This window comes from Capricornis sumatraensis, chromosome 2 (assembly GCF_032405125.1).
Source record: "Capricornis sumatraensis isolate serow.1 chromosome 2, serow.2, whole genome shotgun sequence".
NCBI lineage: Eukaryota > Metazoa > Chordata > Mammalia > Artiodactyla > Bovidae > Capricornis > Capricornis sumatraensis.
Window position 1 is genome coordinate 196,689,983 of NC_091070.1, and position 19,969 is coordinate 196,709,951.

Sequence of the window (19,969 nt, forward strand, 5' to 3'; positions counted from 1 at the left end):
GCGAATGGTCATCTTAAAAAGATCCACCTTCAAGGAAGGTAGTAAAGTTAGCTGGCTGGGTAAAAATCCCTGCACGTCGCTATCTATGTATATATAGTCAACAACGACAGCTATGAAAGAACATTCAATGCATCAAAGGTATTTTTTTTGTGTTTTTTTTTTCTTTTTTTCTAAGCATTATAAAATCCTCTCCTGGTACACCTCAGGATAATCCAATGTTTTAATACTTAGGCAACACTGGCTTATAAAGTCCATGGTTGAATATAAGCCTTGAAAAGTTTGTTTCTCTCTCTTGTGTGTGTGTGTGTGCGCGCGTGTGTTTTGTTCGTATATATTTATATATATAATTTGATAAGTAAGGATGGGAAATTCAGGACTTGTGAGCTTTGTTGGTTTTAAAGGAAACTTGCAGCACTCGGTCCCCCAGGCGGTACCCGTTGAGGCTGGCGATGGCCATGGCTGCCTCATCATAGTTGGTCATGGTGACGAAGCCGAATCCCTTGCACTTGTTGGTGTTGAAGTCGCGGATGACCTTGACGTTGTTCACTGCGCCAAAGGGGCCAAAGAGCTGCCAGAGGACACTCTCGTCAGAATCAGGGGACAGGTTGTAGACAAAGATGCACCAGCCCGTTCCTGTGTGACCAGGGATGTTCATTCCCACAAGGCTTGTCATCCCATCAATGGTGATTGGAGAGAACCTGGGGGGACAAGCAGAAGGGGGGACTGGTCCAGACATCAGTCTGACCGTGGATAACACACAGATGCACAGACACAGACACGGGGCAGAGGGCTGAGTGAGTGTTTGCAGGAGAGTCTTCAGGGTTTAAAAACCAAAATGCAAAAACTAATGTCTGCGGCATTTCTTCTGATGGGAACAGCTAGACTGGCTAAGGCATGTAAATGCCAAGAGAAAATCCTAGCTCAACTCCTAAAAACCAGGAAGAACTCTCAGAGCAAGGCTCTGTCACGCTATCACAGTATATGTTCATAGGGTATCTCACCCTGACCCTCTCCCTCCCTCCCCACAGCAGACAGTGAACCCTTCATAGAAGGGGCCCTACTTCATCCATCCTTTCACTCTATTTATTTATTCAGTGGAGGCCATACAGGAATCTCACAGACATGACACATAGAAAGCACTCAATAACTGTTTATTGATTGAATAGGTGAATAACACTGGTAGAGGTCAATGCTTGGGAAACTTTTTTATTTTAAGGAAGTTTAGGCCCTAGAAGTGCTCAAGTCCACCATCTTTGCAGTCCCTTGACTTAACAATCGTTAAAGATCTCTTGACATTATTGAGGATGGAGATACATGAGAATGAATAGACAAGACTTGTTATTACTCCAAAGGGTGGCTTATGTTTCATTTAGCATTTATTCAAGAGAGTTCCAAAAAAACCCCTGAGCAGTAATAATAAAGGTGATCACTCCTTGATGCTATATTATCTGGAATTCATTTCTAAGTGTCACAGGAGTGAGATTTCAAGTGGTTTGCGCATTTACATATCTTGAATCACTGTACATTAGAAAAGCAGGAAACTGTTATTTGTCCTATTATGACTACTTTTGTATTAGGCTTCGAAATCTTCTCAGTTTTCACATAATCTTGGAAAGAAAAACAATCCTTCAGATACTATTCATTGCCTGATAAAATATGTATGTGATTCATGATGGATGCATCAGATGAAACAGTTAGGTTACCAGTGCCTATAGCAGAAAAAATATTTGTTAACATTTTACTTATATCAAACTTATACAGGTATTTTGATTCTATACACTGACTAGTATTTGCTTTTCATTTGGTTAGTTTTTTTTTTTTTTTCCTGAAGAGAGGGACAGAAGGAGAGGAAGAAAAAACTGGGGAAGAGAATGGATTAAGTGTCATTTAGGACTGTTTTAAAAATGAACATATATCCATATATGCATAGGATTTGAAAGCCCTATGAAAGAATACTCTGTATCTAACTAGAATTTAAATAATCAAATGGCTCCTGAAAATACGCTAAACATAACAACTCAACAGATATTATTTTCAGTATTATTCACTAAATCAATCTTCCCTCTTACTTAAAAACAAATTAACAGGACAAAACCCAAATCATCATGGTGTGAATTCTTAGAAGGGCAAATCCATATGTAATTGTTATTTGCATTATTTCTGAAGATTGTCTTCTCAACTTTCTCTCCTCCAACTAAGTCAATGGACCTCTTTCAGTTTATAGGTAGAGAACAGCTAAATATTATAAAGCCAAAGTCAGGGGCTAGCAAAGAGGTTTCAAGTAGAGCCTCAACTGCAGGTGGTAATGCTACCTGAGCACTTTGGTAGGAAGGACTCTGGATCCAAATCTGGGCTTAGTAGGAAAAGAGAATGCTCTTATGGACTCATGATGTTTAACTATGGGTAGGGAACTGGAGAAGATGGCAGCGTGTGTGCTGTCTTCCCCGACCTCATCTGTATATAAGCATCACTTTCTTCATTGTATCTCACTAAGTCCGAGAGGAGCAAAGGTATGGGACAGAGCTGGGAAAAATGTAAAATGTGTGGGAACAGGCAAGCCATGTGCCAGATACATGGAGGTAATTCACAGTTAACCTCATAGGGGCTGGGATTGCAATTCGAGAGTGAAGTCTGCAGTCAAATTACTTCCTCTACTCTGTGCCAGTTTCCAGAACAGGAACTGGGCTGGCCAAAAAGTATGTGTGGGCTTTTCCATAAGATGTTATAGAAAAACTCAAGCAAAGTTTTTGGGCAACCCAATACTTATCCTGCACAGCCAAGTGGTAAAAGACTCGCCTCATATGGGGAGTATGATTCAGACTCCTCATGACCACACTTTTTTCCCTTGACAGTAGGAAGGGGAATTAAAGTGTGCAGCTCTGCAGAGCAGGATGAGAAAGATGCTATGTCCCTGGCAGCTCAGTGGGGCTTATCAAAAGTACACGTGGGAATCTCATGGACACAGTGACATACAGCACCCAATTTGCAGATTCAGTTTTCAGACTAGGTCTGGAACACCCCTGTGACTACATTTAGAAAGTCCCCCAAACTTTGACTCCGTTTGAACCCTCGATCCCACAAAAAGGTTTTAAATAAAAGAAACAGCAAGTTTAAAATGTACATACACATATAACCAAGGGAGGACTGATAATTACTGCTAAAACCTGTAACAAAAGAAACCTCTGGTTGAGGTGCACACAGATACACTTTATTCTCAGGCTGTGCCCTGAAATGAACACTGAGGTGGGGGCAGGAGTCATAAGGTCACCCACGCATTTATTTATCCTTTGGCCAGGGCTGGTAGTCCAGAATCTAATTTCTCCACTGGCAATCATAAGATTGTCAACCATGACAAGCAAAATGTTCTAATTTTGATTTGCTGGAATCTGCCCTCTTAACTGAATCTGGGCATTGCTAATGCAAAACAGTTGCCTTGCAAGTTTGCAAAATCAGCTGGCAAAGAGTCACAGCTTTCCCTCTTAGGGGAGCTGTTCGAGGACCAGATTATCAAGGGCTTGGTAGCTGTGGCACCTGAACCGTAGGAGAAACCCACCTGCAAATAAAAGAAAAAGTGAAACACACAAACACACTGTGTGCCCTAAAAGAAACAAAACCAACTGAGGTCTGAAAGTAAAAAAGAATGTGACATGCTGGTGGAAGAAAAAGGAAGAATTAAAAAAAAAAAAGTAAAGTTAGTGAATTAAAAAAAAAAATTCTAGCCCCAGTCTGTGCCAACACGGACATCTGGCAATCTGTGGAGTTTTAATTACCTCTTTACGCCATAGGCCATATTAAGCAAATTGTCCAGCCTGCAAAGAGAAGGAGGGTCTCTGGGTTAATGCCTCACAGATGGCAAGATCGCTCAATGGAACTATTAATAAGAATGCTCCATTTTCAAAGAAGAAAAGCTCAAAAACTTTCCCCAGTGCTCGGGAGCCTATCCACTGGTAGTTTCCCCTTTTCCTACCTAAAGTAATTCATGTTGAGGTCAATGCTAGAGTTTAAAGCAAGTGTCTAAATGAACCTTCCTTTATTTCAAGGTCTAAATTAATCTCACTCCCCTCCCCTCCATCTCTTAGAACATGTGTGGATATTATTTATGTTGTGTGTGAAATTTTTAAAAAAGGGACTGATGGCTTCTTATGTTGTTCACCTTTTATTTTAATGAAATTTGTGAATAAAGGTCTCTGTTGTGGATTAACAATACATGCACACACATCATGCCTATCAGAATGGATCTTTCTTAGTAGCCTGACTACTTTAACTAAATCTTCTTACCACACACATTTTTGGGCAGGAGAGAGGGTTCAGACTTTTTTATATTTTTTTTAAACCAGCTTACTATTTACAACCTGAAAGCACCTCCCAGCAAATTGCCATTTTGTTACAATCTCCTTCATGTTCAGTATCTTACTCAGGGACAAGCTTTTCACATCATGGGGCAGTAGTAACCATAGTTTCCACCGTTAGAAGCCTGCTGGAAAGGCTTTTTACATAAATACTGCATGTGCTCTCACACAAAATAAAAATTAAATGACTTGGACTCTTCATGAAATCATTAACCGTTTCATATTCAGGGGGCCTGGGAGGACACTCAGAGGCTGATTTTTCTCCTCTTTTGGCCAGATGGAAAGGCCTACTATTCATGTGATGTTTGAAAAAGAGAAAGACCCTTTCATCAAAGGGAAGTCAGGGCATGGGTCAACTAAAATAATTATTTAGAATTATTGTGGGTAGGTTAACAATATTCTTATCTCTTGTACAGTAGAGACTGGTCAATGTCCGATTGCCTTCATGGAGAGATATCTGCCTTTCAGAAATGTCTCAGGAGAAGCAGACGTCCCACTGCACCTGGGGCTTCCTAGGGGTTGGGCACCTCAGGGAAATGCTAATAAGGCTTGGACAAAGTCTTCCTCCTTGCCTTCCCAAAGTCTGCTGACTTGATGTCAGAGAGAAGTTAACACAGAAGAGCGGATCTCCCCACCCAACCCAATAGAAGCACCGGCAAGAGAAAGAGGAGAGCAGACCATACCACTCCCTTTGGCAAGGACATGCCTCCTGGGCTACTCTTTTCTTTGACTTCATTAAAAGTCACTCACTGCCTTAGCCTTAAGTCTAAACTGCTGAATGTAGTCCCTTATCTGTGATGAACTCCTATTGAAACTGAACCTTCTTATCTGGTTAAATGTAGAAATTTGTTTCAATCAAAGAATCTGAAGTTTAATCACAGTCATGTGCTAGTTTGAAAGTCATGTGCTAGTTAGAAGAGCCTCCTGGCCCAGTCATTACGTTTTACAGCAGTGGAAACAGGTTCAGGGGGAGTGTCCCACAGTGATTCCAGGGGGCAGATGTCCTCACTCAGCCACATCCTTCAGGGCCAAGGGCTTCCCTGGCTCTTGCCCAGCTCTGTACTCGTGTAGTAGGGCTCTTGCGCCTGTGGGTGCACCTACCTGAACCTCTGAGCCTGGTGGTGAAGTGGGCCAGGGTAGCGCCGGTTGGGGGACTGGTAGAGCTGGGAGAGCAGGGCTTGGCTGGACTTCTGGCTGGGGTTGTTGGCAAACTTCACAGTAATCGGTTCCGTAGCACCGCTGGGCTTCTGGCCATTCAGGCCTTTGATTGCTTCTTCTGCCTCAATCCTCTTATCAAATCGGATGAATCCCACCCCTCTGGACACTCCTGGGGAAAGAGAAAGAGCCTTTGTAAACAGCGAACAAACCAAACTGGTAAAGATCCCCAGGAAGTTATGGGCGAGTCCCATTGCTGTTTCTAGGGAGTCAGCCCACTTGTGGGGCCAGGGCTGAGCCTGGCTTCCTGAATCTCTCTCACCCATCAAAATGCATCTGCCTGCCTTTTCTGCCATCATGGCTCTGGGCTGGCGATTCCTGCCTACAGAACACAGCATATTTCACACCCGTCCCTTCCCGCCTTCCTCCACCGTCCTGCTCAGCCCTCAAGCCTTCCTTTAGTTACTGTAACTGATCATCCGCTGTCCAGTTTCTAGCCCCTCAATGCGCCCTCATACCTGGCAACTAAGTAATCCATTTGAAAGCAAACTCTGACCATATGATACCCTTTAAAAACACCATTTATACCTTTTTGTACCTTTTCTGTTTTTTTACCCTGTGAATGTACCTGTTCCTCATTGTTCCCTACTCCAACGGCAGAAAAACAAATGAACAAAACTCATAAAAACCCCTTCCATGGCTCCAGGTGGCATACAGAGGAATTCCAGACTTGTTGGCATGGCATTTAATGCCCCTGATGATCTGGTCCCAACTCCCTGTTGAACCTCATGTAAGCCAAGCTAACTGCCAGATAGTCCTTGAATAGGCTGTGTTCCTCCTCAACTCCGTGCCTTTGGGTATGTTCTATCACCTATTCTATGGAATATATCCTATCCACCTAGAATGTTCTATCTTTCTTTCCCACTGGACAGCTTCAAGTCATTCTCTAAAACTCTGTTCAAACACCATCCCCTTGATGGAGACTTCCCTTCCATCAGTGCCTCCCAGGCACAGCACACCTTCTCCTGAGCTCTCCTGGGGCGCTGGGCAGCTCTAGCTCGTACTCATCACAGTGTGGTCTTGTAAGGATGGGGCTGTGACACCTTTGTCCCTGATCTCTGGTGTCCCTCTGCATAGCATCTGGGGCAGAGCTGCCTTCAGTGAGGTTTGTTGCAATAATCAGATGATAAACGCATGCTGAATGACTCTCTTGGTGGCCCAGATGGTAAAGAATCTGCATGCAATGCAGGAGACCTGGGTAGGATCCCTGGGTCGGAAAGATCCCTTGGAGAAAGGAATGGCAACTCACTCCAGTATTTTAGTCTGGAGAATTCCATGGACAGAGGAGCCTGGTGGGCTACAGTCCATGGGGTAACAAAAAGTCAGACATGACTGAGTGACTAACACTCTCACTTTCAAATGACTCTCAGGGGGTGTTTTTAATTAGAGTAGGTGGAAACCTTCTGTCATCAAAAATGCAACCTGGGTGCCTTTCTTACTGAGAGTTGGTGGCAGCTGCTTTTCTTTATGATAGCCCAAGTACCACAGGATCCAATCCTGGGTTATCCCTGCACTACTACTAACTGGACAGGTGTCCCACTTTGGACCTCTGTTCTCTTACCTGTGAAATGAGCCAGTTTCAGTTTCCCTTTAACTCTACAGTGCTATCAGAGCAGCCAGAGCTATACACAGAGGTTCTTTTCACATGCAAAAGTAATGTTGTTTGGTTGAGGGTTGAAAGAAACTTTGAAGGTCATTCAGCCCCACTCCCAGCCTGATGGCTGAATCCTCATTACAACTCTGCCAAGTAGTTTAGCTGCTGCTGGAACCATTCCCATGATGGAGCCCTTCTACTTCCCAGGATGGCCCATTTTAAATTTCAGCAGTTGATTGATAAAAAGTCTTTCTTTTAAGTCAAAAAGCTGTCTACTTGTGACCCATATCCATTTCCCTAAGTGACTATTACCCCTTTGCTCCGGTGGATCACAGGGCACTGGCTGGTGACACTGACCCAAAGGAAGGAAATAGCCTAGAAATACTTCACCTGTGACTTGATCAACCAGGATTCGTGAGGTGATGATACGGCCATATTGTGAGAAAAGCTGTTCCAGTTCCTTCTGGGTCATGGTTTTGGGAAGGCCGCTAACGTACAGGTTAGCATCCCTGATTGAGGCAGAGCTTGGACGGGCATATGAGACCTAGGAGAAGGCAAGAGGTGCTAAATGCATTACAGGCAACACCCTTCAAGTGGAGACTGAGTCCACAACTGAGACGACAGCCCCGCGTCTATCACTCTAACTCACAGTGTCAGTTCAAATAACCAACTCTGTAGTTCAGATTTTTGGCTGTGCTTGTACTAGTAATGAGAACCAGGAGAACAGCAATAGAGGAACAAAAGGAGAGTGGATGATAACTTAAAACAAATGCACAGATAAGGGTCTCTAAGTGCAGTACAAAATAGCTACTGTATGGCAGCTGTTAAATGCAGAACAACCCACGCATGGAGTTCTGAAGATTTACCTCCTGGATGTGGGTGTATAGATGATTTACTGTATCCAACACATAATAATCTTTGAATAAACCAAAAAAAAAAAAAAATCCCCATTAAACTCTGCTCTGCAGCTTTTTCCTTGCCACTCCCAACCCCCAGTCCCTTCTTGAACACATAAGAAATGACCAGGTTCTCTGCGAGATTTTTTTTTAATGTCCCATCCTTTGTGTTGCTCTAATCAGTTCCCACAAGGTCTGCTCTCGCTGAATGACAAAGTGCTGGTGAAATGGGGCTGAATGAACATCTGCTTGCGAAACTAGATATGTGACCTTGTCACAGCATCTGCAAGAACCAGTTGCCTTCGAACTTGGAAGCTAAAACCACAATAAACAAAAATGAGGGCACGATGGGAAGGAGGGAGGAGAGGCCAGTTGAGAGAGACGCGAGCCTCTCCGATGGTTATAATAAGTTTGACTTTATAAATTTGTCCTCCCAGATCTCTCAACTGCTTTTTTTTTTCTCCCCAAAAAGCTAACACAGAAGTGTAAACAGATCTGAAATTCCATCTGCAAGAAGCCAAATCTGTAGCAGTACACATAAGCAAAGCAAACCCCAGCAGTCATTAATTTTAGACTTTCATTTACTTATTTATTTTTTTAAGAAAACAACATCAGACATTTGAAATATAATTTACAGCTAGTCTAACAAAAGCATTTTCCTGCTAAAACTATTTCTGCGGCGGTTATGGCTCAGAATAGATGATGAAAACAGTCATTTCAGAGCACATCTGACAATGTTGGACAGGAAGGGACCTATATGCCTTAGCATTTTTCAGTTTTATTTAATTTGTATAAACAATTCACAGGACCTGCTAAGACTACAGGGGTGAGGGAGCGAGTGGGTATGCTTGTGTGTATGTGTGCTCTGCACACATGAAAGCATGTTTGTAGAAGGAATTGTATGCATTAAATTCGACCTTTGGCATTAGGAACTAAATCTCCATCAGTGAAGCAGACCTTGCCTCTGAGAATGGGTCTAGCAGTGAATCCCACAGAGGGGCATGAAGGATGAGTATATCCCCTCACTCTATCCCTTTCCATGCAGAGATGCCAGGTCCTTTATGGGTTCCACACCTAAAAATAGATGTTGACTCAACAGATAAAATGATGTTAGTGAAGAATCTGCCTCGCCGGCCTCCTACTGCCAGTGGAGTAAGGAATCCTGTCGGCAGCGTCCACCTCTTCCAGAAACTCACGTGTGGCTTCTGTAGACTCCTTCCCAGCAAATGGACGACATGCAGAAAGGCCTTTGCATGGAAGGTCCTTGTGTGTGCATTTAGGGGTGAGGCCTGAAGGACCATGTGACTGCCAAGACAGGGCATCACTCCACATAAGGTTGTCCTACCTTGACCTTTCAGGTTATAATCTAGCAGAGCTATTTTTCTTAGGCATGAGGAGGGAGCGGTAGGGAGAAGGAAATAAAAGCATCACAGTGATATGTCTGTGGTAATGAGGGTCACCCTTGTCTCACCCCTGCTGGTTGCTGACAAGTTAATTATCTGAATGATCTTCATGTTCCCCCAAAACATACATCCCCATCTCTATGCTTTTGTTCATAGGGAAAATTTTCCCACCTACTTCCTCAGCTCCTAATTGTATGGCCCTTTTAAGGTCCAGCTCGAATGCCACCTTCTCTAGATGGCTTTCCCTAATTTTACCTTCTCTTAAAAATCTCCCTGGCAGTGCTCTTGATGAACTGCGCTCATGGTACTTAACCCATTCTGACCTTGATTCTCCACCTCTCTATCTAGTCTGCTGATCTCCTTGAGGTCATGTGTTGTGTGTGTGTGTCTTACTCATCTCTGTGGTTCTAGCTCCTTACCCAGGAGTGCTCAACATCTACTGAAAGAGTGAATGAACACCCACAAATCATAATGAATGACTTGGGCATTAATAGCATGTTGGGTTAACTGCAGCTTGAGTTCCTCCACTTAGGGGGATCACTGAGAGTTAAGCATCCAGAATCATAGCTGTGTTTATTGGCTAAGCTGTGAGCTAAGAGATAAGTCTCCTATTCTCCAGGATCTGGGGTAAGAAGGACTGAATCTTGTTCAAGAGCTAGACTTAGAGGCCACTCTTAGAAAATATTTCCTAAAGATCTACTATGAGCCAGGCATAGTGCTGTATGCTGGGTATACACAGCAGGCAAGAACAGGCATGGTCTCTTGCCCCCGTGGACTTCCAAATCCAATGGGGGCAACAGGCAACACCACAGCAGGTACTCAACAAATGAGCTGCATAGAAGAATGGTGCACAAATGGACCAGTTATCATAGCGCCACAAGATGAGTGCCATTCCAGGGCTATATGGGGAGAGACAGGTGGGGAGACAGGTGTATGACAGTGTGTGGTGGGGTCAGGGAGCCATCGCCTGATGATAACCCTCCACTGCTGTGAGGACAAAACAGATGATGAAGGTTAAGGGCATAGGGCAGTGCCTGTCTGCCCCATCAATGCATAATGGATAGTGATGACCTTGATCCTCTTAGTTCTGGGCAACCAGAGCTGGGGTACAGGGGAGAGCAGGCTGGGGACAGGCCTGCTAGGGAAAAGGAGCTGGCACAGGAAAGTTAACGACCGAACCAAAACCAGTTCCCCAAAAGAGGATTCTGACAGAGGCAGAATCTCAGCTGGGAAGGATTACTACAACATACTCCAGTCCTAGCCCAGCGACAGATCTCAAGGGTGAACAGCACCTCGATCATTCACCAAACCCTAAATCCTGCTTAATTTTTCTCTTCTATTTGGAACTTTAGGTTTATCATTTCTCTTAGTCCCCTATCCTGGAAACCTGCAGAAGTGGGAGTGGGCAAAAATAACAGAAAAAGGATCTTCCCACATTCAGTATCCAAATGCTTGTCCCAGTATGAAAACTTTTCAAGTTTCTTCATACATTTATTAAGTCCTAACTGAGTGACTACAGGTCTCAGGCCCTTTGTTAGGCTGAAATATTTCTAAAGACATTGTTGACTTTTAGCTCCATACTGACGTTTAGCACAATTGCTAGTTTATTAACCCCACTAGAACCCAGGGCTTCCAACATTGGAAGTGACCTAAAGAACCCTGAGTCTCAGACCATCGGAATCTTGCTCACTTCTTTCATCCAGAATCTCTGAAGACAAGACTGGCATTTCTATGCCTGCACCAATCTTGCTCTGGATCTCAGGAGCTGGAATAGGGAGACCACTCCTCTCTCTGGGGAAGGGCGGTCCAAAGGCAGGTGACTGTACAAATGATCGTGTCAGAAGATCAAGTCACTCCAGACTCCCTCTCCCTTCCCCTTACGTGCTTACAGTTACTCGTACTCTCTGCAAGAGGGACAGCAGCAGGACCAAGGCGGGCTCTGCCCCTCGCCATGCAGCACTCACAGGCACCTTCACCTGCTCACAGCTGGGGCGTGGCAGGAACAACATGGCCTGGGGAAAACATTTCCTGAATCATCTGGCAACACTGTGGCCCTCGTCTGACCCACCATGGAACAGAAAAAGAGGGCACTTGGAAAGCATGACAAAGACATGGTCTTGAGTGCTACAAGGAGGATGAGATGAAAGGGGCTTCTTTAGGAAAACACTGGTATAGAAGGTGAGCGTTTACTGATTTCTCCCTTTCTTGAACACTTACTGTGTGCCAGGCCCTGCGCTGGGAGGGTTTTTTCTTTAAGGATCTCACAGTCCAGTGAGGAGAGTAAGCAAACAGGTGGAGAGTGCAATGCCGAGGGCTGTTCCTACCAGGGGGAGACTCGCTTTCCTTCCACATGGAGGATGCCTCCTGGATAACGTCCAGCTCCTGTGTACCCCTGTATCCCTTCTTCTCCAGGGAAGTGGCGTAATGGCTCTGAATAGGCTTTAATAAAGGGAATGAGCATGTGAGCCACAGACGCTGCCTGCTCCCTCCCTCCTGGGAGCCGGATGCCAGCCAGAAGCCCACTTTCTATTTCTGGTTTTATGTTCTGTGGGAGTCGGCTATGCTCTCATGTGGGGAGTCCTGTGGGGTCCAAAGCACCCATGACAGAGTAGATCAGTTTGTCAAAGCATGGGGTTCTGTGTTCAGAAGTTTAAGGTGTCCACAGATGCCGTTTGGGCCTTAATCAGTAATAAAAACCTTAGGGTTCCATAGTTTTTCTTTCTGTCTTATCTCTCAATTGGCTTAAAACTTGGATGTAGAAAACAGGGGTGTCATTTGTGAGCTCCTTTGAATTACAAGGACCTCTAGCATTGACTGGATGTTTTCATGAGCTTGGTGTTCTGTTCACAGAACTGTTCATTTCCACAACCATAGTTCACGGTAAGTGCTAAAGGTGACAAGTGATAATGGTGATCTCAGCAGAATGCATTATCTTTGAAATTTGTTTCATAGAAACTTGATGCTGGAGTGACCTCAAAAGTTCAGGGCAGGATGTAAGACAGTTGGCCAACCACCTTAGACATTTCCAAGGACAGGAAGCATCCTATGTAATCGCTGGCCATCACTGACTATTGGAAAGTTCTTCCTTCTGCTGAATTCAAACCTATCTCTCCCAAAGCTTCTAACCTCCTATTTCTACTCTGGTTTCACACACTAGGAGCATCCTTCCTGTCCTCATCACCCCTTATCTTGTGGGTCTCATTGATACATCATAGTTAGAACATCAGACAACTGTATTTTGAGACAGATCACTCCAAGGAAGCTCTCATTTATGTTACTTTAACAGAAATGGAGCATCTCTTCAGCAATGGGAAAGAGACAGAGATTAAGAGCAAGAGTTTTGGTAGAGAGATGTAGTTTTGAATCCTAATCACTTACTAGCTATAAATGGTAAAGCTTGGGGTAAGTCACTTACACTTTCTGAGCTTATCACTTGAATAACCTAGTTTGGAAGCTTCCTAATAGAGCTAATAGAGCATTACACAAGCTAATGCATATATGATTCTTACGCACCATGCCTGGCACATAGTAAGTGAAAGTGTTAAGCTGCTCAGTCGTGTCCAGCTCTTTGAAACCCCATGGACTGCAGCTTGCCAGGCTCCTCTGTCTATGGGATTTCCCAGGCAAGAACACTGGGAATGGGTTGCCATTTCCTTCTGCAGATGCCTGCCACACAGCAAATGCTCAATAAATAGGGCTTTGAAACAACTGCTGTGTACTTAGGCCTGATGCTAGACACTGGCGGTACAAAGATGAATACAACAGCCCCTGACATGCAGGACTATCAGTCTAGCAGAGGAGACACTTATTTCAGAAGATCAGATTGCAGACTTTCCCCGGTCTGTTGCAACACAGTACTCTCTGAGTGAGCAGAAACTTCCCAGAACATATACATCCCTGGGGACATTCATTCCAAAAAGACCAGAAGGATGGCAGCAGAGAACAGACTCTGGTGCTTCCAAGGCCTTCTAGGAGCAAACCCTCCCTGGGACCTCTGATCCCACCTCCAGGAGCAGGGAGAGAAGAAAGCAGCCAGCCAGTTCCTAGAAATGACAGTGTTGATTGTGAGAATCAGCTTACTCCTGTGCCTATGGCTACAGCCCTGCCCACAGACAGGACAGGGGTCTGCTTATGTGGCCCCACGCCTCATATTTACCCCACCCACCACGTAGTATATAATGTCCTTCTATCAGGGGCAAGACCTGATGGTACTGTTTCTAATGAGTTCTCTCTCTCTTTTTTTTTTAAATACTTATTGGCTGTATTGGGTCTTAGTTGTGGCACACACAATCTTTGTTGCTGCGTGCGGGATCCTTTTAGTTGTGGCATGTGGAATCTTTAGCTGCAAACACTTAGTTGCAGCTCGTGGTATCTAGTTCCCTGACCAGGGATCGGACCTGGGCCCCCTACATTGGGAGTGTGGAGTCTTAACCACTGGACCACCAGGGAAGTCCCTCTAATGAGTTATAATTGTGCTGCTTCTTCCTGCTCAAAACCTTCAGTTTCTCCAGCACCTTGTGATGGAAGCTCAAATCCCTTACCTGAGCATCTAAGGTCCTCCGTGATCTGGATCCACCTCTAATCTCCTACTAACACCTCTAAGCAGCCTAAGCCTCAGTTCAAACAAAATGTCTCTGTTCCTGCTATCTGTTATCCTCATGGCAAAATGAACTCCTGCCCATCCTTCCAGGCTCAGACTGAATGCCACTTCCTCCATGAAGCCCAGGCACAAATGCCTGCTCTCTCCTCAGAGTCTGCAGATGATACACATTTCAACGACAGTAGCTATCACACCCTCCCACCCATCACAACCATCTGGGCTAACATTTCATATCCCCTAAAGTAAGAGCATTCTGGTGGTCTCTGCAGACTGTCTGTGTCATCTAGTCTCCAAGCTTTACAGAGGGCAGGAACTCAAAAACATTCTTTGAACCGAAACAAAGAAAATGTGTAATATACTGTATGGAACACATTTTAGCTCTTTTCCCAGGAAATGACACAGATGCAGAGAAGGAGCTAGAGGGACCCATGGATATGAAGTGAATCCAACAATATCATGAAAGTATTTGGTACACAGTAGACTGGATAAATACTTCTTTTAAAAAGGGGTGTGGTGATAGAATTCATGTGCCTTACAATTTCTTTTAAAAAGCCCATCTAATTATCAAGGGGGATTACTTGGTATAAGCACTTTGTGGTCTGTCTGGTGGTCCCTGGAAGGGAGAGAGATGTGTTAAAGATTTCATGGCCTGGTTAGTGGAAGAGCTGGTCTCAAACTCAGGGCTTAAGACACTGAGTGTCCTCACTAAATTGCAACTTCTGACTCTCACTATACTGGTAAGACTGCTGTGACCTCTTGAAAGCTCCGTAATACTTTCTACTACACAAAGTGAAACTCAGATTCAATCATTCTTCATGTATCTCTGAAACATGCAGATGGGGAACAGTCTTCCCCTCTCTCTATGTAATTCTTACCTCGGGGTAACCCTATTCACTATCATCTTCATTCTGGGAAGCATTACTTGAGCATTCCCTATAAACCAGGATTACCTATAAGTGAGATATTATTAGGTCCCTTTTCTGGACGATAAATTCTGGCTCAGTGTGACAAGTACTTGTTCAAAGTCACACAGCCAGCACTGTGCCAGTGCTGGATATGACTCTGGGATCTTTCCACTACGCCAGGCTAACGTGGACAGTGAAACAGAAGCCATGTACTTGGCACAAACTGCTACTTTCCTTGGAAAATTACCACACTGGAAAGATCACGCTATAATATTTTATTAGCTATACTGTTAAAGTTGGAAGGAACCATTCTGCAGATCAGGAAATAAGTCCAGAGAAATAAACTAAATTGTCCAAGGTCATTGTCGTAATTTTTTAACGGAGCTGGATCTGACTCTGGCTGAACTCAGAGCTCTTTTGAATGGACAGCAAAGGGGAAGGGGATGTGGCTCTATGACCTTTGACAGACCAGCTGGTTTGCTCTGGGGCTTCACGGTAACCACGGAGAAATGATCTTTTATTCTCCAGGGCCACTGATGTTCTAGGCCGGCACTGCCCAGGAGAACTTTCAGAAAAAGTTCTAGATTTGTGCTGTCCAACGCGGTAGCCACCATCTACATGTGGCTCCTGAGTACTTCAAATGTGTCTAGTGTGAATGAGGAATTGAACTTTTCATGTATTTTTAACTTATCAATTTAAATTCAAATATAAATAGCCATATGTAGCTAGTGGCTATGATACTTGACAGAACAGTTCAAAGTCCGGAAGCAACACAAAGTTATAGCATCTTAGAGCTACAGGGGCCCTTTAGGATCATTTAGTCAGACTCCAGTCTGGTATAGCAGTCCCTCTAAGCCATCCCTAATGACTCCACACGAATGTCTCTGACAGTCAGGGACTCACTAGGACCCGAGGCAAATGACAGACACAAAGCTTCTCTTCTCAGATTCTGGACACACAAGATTGAGCTTCAGAGTCACTGCAGACTTCTTTTTTTTTTTTTCTCTAGAGAATGGAAGAGCAACCACTGTGGGGTGAATACGTGAGTGCAGGACCATTTGGCTGTCTTCTTCATTTGCCTCTGAACAAGCCTTACAGTGTCTGGTCCTTTCAAAACACGGAGCTGAGAATGGGACACAAGACACCTGGGATGGGTTGACCAGAGTAGACCAGAAAGGACCACTCCTTCCTGGGATCCGGAGTGGACAATTCTCCTAAGACAGCTCACATCACATTGTAGAATCTTTTACACCCGTAGCTAGCTAAAGGTCCTAAGCCTCATTCCACATACTGTGAAAACCTAGGTGTGCTTGTAACCTGCACCTGCCCAGTCATCTTCTGTCTCCCAGACACGGGGCACTGTGGATGACCTTTAAGATACTGGAAACATATGAGCCTCACTGACTGTATCTCCATCTATCCAACTCCTATACCTGTATCTGAAATTATTTACTCAGAGCAAGTTAACAGGGCCCTGGGAAGCAAAGCAGCTGAAAAGAATCTATCACAGGAGAGAAAGAGGGTCCGGTACAACTGGGGTAAATGGGTCTCCCAATTTCACTGGTGTTGCCACCCTCTCTCTTCACTCCTTGGGGATTCAGTGATCCAGCCACCCCTGCTGACCTTGGCCAGGAAGCACTCCCACCCTGGCTCTGACTACAGCCATAATGGAGGAGGAGAGACAAATGCCTTTTTATTATTAATGAGACTGAGGGAGGTAGTCTATCATTTCTGGGTGGGGTGATATCCGTCAGCAAAAAATGATCTGCTAACTCTCCAGGAGGCATTAAGGGCAGTGATAGGAGAAATAATTGCTTATGCCGAGTGCAAAGAAAAGATGCCTCAGCGGAATGGAGGCCTTTAGCGAGGCAGGTGGATTGTGGGCGGAGGGAGGGAGGCGAGGCTCCCTGATGACCCCTGGCAAGAGAAACAAGCAGGAGGGGCAAACGGGAACCTGTGAAACTCAAGTGTGGAAAGATTCCCCTGGAGGCACCGTTAGTGCTATTAGAAGAATAAAGCAAAAAGGGAGAAATGGGTAAGGTGCCGGAGCAAGAGAGGCTGAAATAAAGGAACTGCTCTCCTTCCCGGAGAAAAGAGGTTTTTTTCCCTTCTGAAAAGCCTTCACTCACACACCTTCCCCTCCTCTAGCCCTGCTCCCTCTGGAACCAGGCTGCTGCCTCGTGATAAAGCTTCCTTCTTACTCTCTCACCCTCTCTCCTGATGGAGTGCCAACTCTCCTGGGTTCAGGCAGAGTGGCAGGAGTAGGCTTTGTGTCCCCTCAGCCAAACCTAATCCTGAAATCACTCACACCTCCAGTCTGCACAAGAGCTGTGCTCTGGGAATGCTGTCTTTAATGCAGTTTCAGAATTTGAGGACTAGCTGAATGCAATGATTAGGACAAGAAAAGCCACAAAATCATTTGTGAATGTAATACAATGAGAAAAGGAAGGAAACAAAAACGTTAACAGCGTTGAGTTGGGAATGGCTGATGTTGCCTTCATCAGATGATAATGAATTTTCCAAATTATTTATAAATAAGCCTGCTTTGCTTTTAAAATGAGTAAAACAAAGCTCCTAATAGAGATGATGAAATACCAAAGTCTAAGGCTGACAAAAACTTAGCATAACAGCCCGCAGGCCGCTGGCCTCATTCGTCAAAAACCCGAAGTGACGTGCCATTGCCGGATGAAATTTCTTGGAACTTTGACTAGATCCCTCCTGTGCTCAAACCTGGTGCAGCTTCCTACTCCCGCCCCTCTACCCCAATCAAGTGGGAACCCTTGCAGCTCCATGGCCACCCCCACCTCCCTGCATTAGAGGTGCTCCTTCGAGTGTTTGTGTCTCCCGTGAGAGAGGAACTTCCAGAGGCAGAGCACTGAATGCTTCTCTAATCCTGTTTCTCAAACTTGGGTTAAAATCCAAACAGGTGTCTCACTACTCAGAGCTTTAGGATTCCAAATCCTCAAATTCCATTTTGGATCACTTTTTACTGGAGGTTGTCAGTGTCACTTGTATATCAGCCCAAACTTTTGATAAACATATCCCTCTTTGAAGCTACTACAGAATCATCTACTTTTCTTTGTTCCTAATTCATGCAACAAAGAGCTGGACCACTGCAATTGCATTCTTAAGAAGCACTAAGAAGGGGAGTGCTTCTTAGTGAGAAGCTGGAATAAAGAGTAAATTCAGAAGCTGTTTTGTAAAGCCCACAGGGAGATTCAGGACTGGACTGGCATCCACTGTGAGGTTTAGGAGATACTGGGAATTATTTTCCAGAATCCACAGCCATTTAACCCAATGCTTCTTGGAGTCTAAAGTGATCTCTGTTAGAGAAAGTGGGTTATGGGGAGCTAAACAACACTTCTGAGGCCCTAAACAGGGCAAATTACCTTCATTGGGTTTAGGGTTGAAATGCTGAGAAAAGACCCAGTTTGGGGTCTTTGGGGCTAGTCAGTGTAAATAACCCCTTGGTCCATACCCTATGCCTCTCTGACACACGTGGACGGAAGACTCTCCAGGCACTGTCATCTCTAGGTCAACTAAGGACCTACTGCAGGGCCTGGAAGGTAGGGGTCTGAGAAGACATGATCTGAAGTCAGGTCTGTCTCCAGAAGGATGGCAGAAGCCCCAAACCGCAAATCTGTTTACTGAAGAACCTAGAGGAGCCACGCAATTCATCTGTTTGCTTTTTATATCTCCTTCCCTCGCCAGTGAGTATAACCCATGTGTGCACAGCACCAAATACACACCCACACACTCACAGAATACATGTGCCGCTGAGCAAGCAGGTGGTGTGACATTCTAACATAGGCGACCTATTGCCAGAGTTATTTTTAACACATATTTTTCTTACTACAAATCTCACTTACTAACTGATCCTAGGTAAGTCTCTTAACCTCTTTGGGTCTCAGTTTCCTCATTTGTATAAGGGAGAGAATCACTATTTTAAGAATCAGAGCTGATGTGTGTAAAGCTTCTAGTCTTTGGGAAGCTTCAAGGGTTAAATATTATTAAGCATGAAATGTAAAGGAGTTAGACACCATAAACACTCAATGTAAGGTATCATTACTGTCATTACTATTTCCTTTCAAGCTCATGCGCGCCTATTAAGTAACTCCTGGAAGACTCTTTCACAGTATCTTTGGATGCTAATTCAGCTCAATTGCTAGCCACTTGTGTGCCTTTGCACAAGTCACTTCATCTCTGAGCCTGATCTCCAGAAGGATGGGGACCTGGTCACTTTCTCCCACTAAAGAAGTTATGATTCAAAGAACAATTCTTCTGCAGTCTCATGTTTGCAAGCATGTACTAGATGGTTCCAGGGAGATCTTGGTAATGCATACTTCCAACGAAGATACTTGTTTCTTCCTGATAGGCAAGTTATCTGCAGTCATCCACATTACTTGGAGGGGATTACTTAATGAAACAGTTTCTTTTTTCTGCTTCGATGCTGTGTCTGCACCAAGACTGTATTCTCCTTGAGCACAGAGACTTGGTCTCGCCCTCCATAGGTCCTCAGTATTCATGCACAGTTATAGGACATCCCCCCTAATCAAGGGGAGAGGAATATCTGTTAACAGGGAACCATCATTTGTGGGCACCTTCTACTAGCAACCTAGTAATGAATCACTCACTTTCAAAATGCAAAACAGTGTTTGTGTATCTAAATTTGAGTTCAGAGGTTGCAAAATTCTCCACAGGTCAACTCTTTTAAGTTTTGTTTGATTTGCCTACATAATGCTCTAAAAATTTCTTAGTTGATTCAACCTTTCAAAATTGGGAGATTTGGCATAAAATACCTAGATTTTGGCTTCTACGGAATAAGTGGAAGATCTGACAATGAACTGGGCCTAAATAATCAGCAGTAGCTGAAGAATAGCTGCCCTTTTTAGTGCTCTCTGGCTCACTATGGTTTCTACCACTTCTCAGGGCTTTCCAGAACTATCTCTGAATCTAGCTGCTCATCATTAACCTTCAAAGCTTAGTAATTAACTCTTGGTTTGCCTG

The 19,969-nt window shown here is 44.4% G+C and overlaps 1 protein-coding gene and 1 non-coding gene across 4 annotated transcripts in view; both read right to left on the reverse strand.

The window, feature by feature from the left end:
- Nucleotides 1–370: 370 nt before the first annotated feature.
- Nucleotides 371–19,969, reverse strand: part of ELAVL4 (ELAV like RNA binding protein 4) — a 90,008-nt gene continuing 70,409 nt past the window's right edge. Inside the window, exons 4-7 of one of the 3 annotated variants that reach the window (XM_068963800.1) lie at nucleotides 7,549–7,702; nucleotides 5,451–5,676; nucleotides 3,771–3,809; nucleotides 371–698 (exon numbers count right to left, since the gene is read on the reverse strand). In XM_068963800.1, the coding sequence (XP_068819901.1) occupies nucleotides 371–698; nucleotides 3,771–3,809; nucleotides 5,451–5,676; nucleotides 7,549–7,702 (747 nt within the window). Of the gene's footprint in view, nucleotides 741–3,770; nucleotides 3,810–5,450; nucleotides 5,677–7,548; nucleotides 7,703–19,969 lie in introns of all 3 variants that reach the window. The other 2 variants (XM_068963802.1, XM_068963801.1) reach the window with 2 other exon arrangements.
- TRNAG-CCC (transfer RNA glycine (anticodon CCC)) lies at nucleotides 13,834–13,906 on the reverse strand. Its single transcript has one exon. It is a non-coding gene; the product is annotated as a tRNA-Gly (tRNA).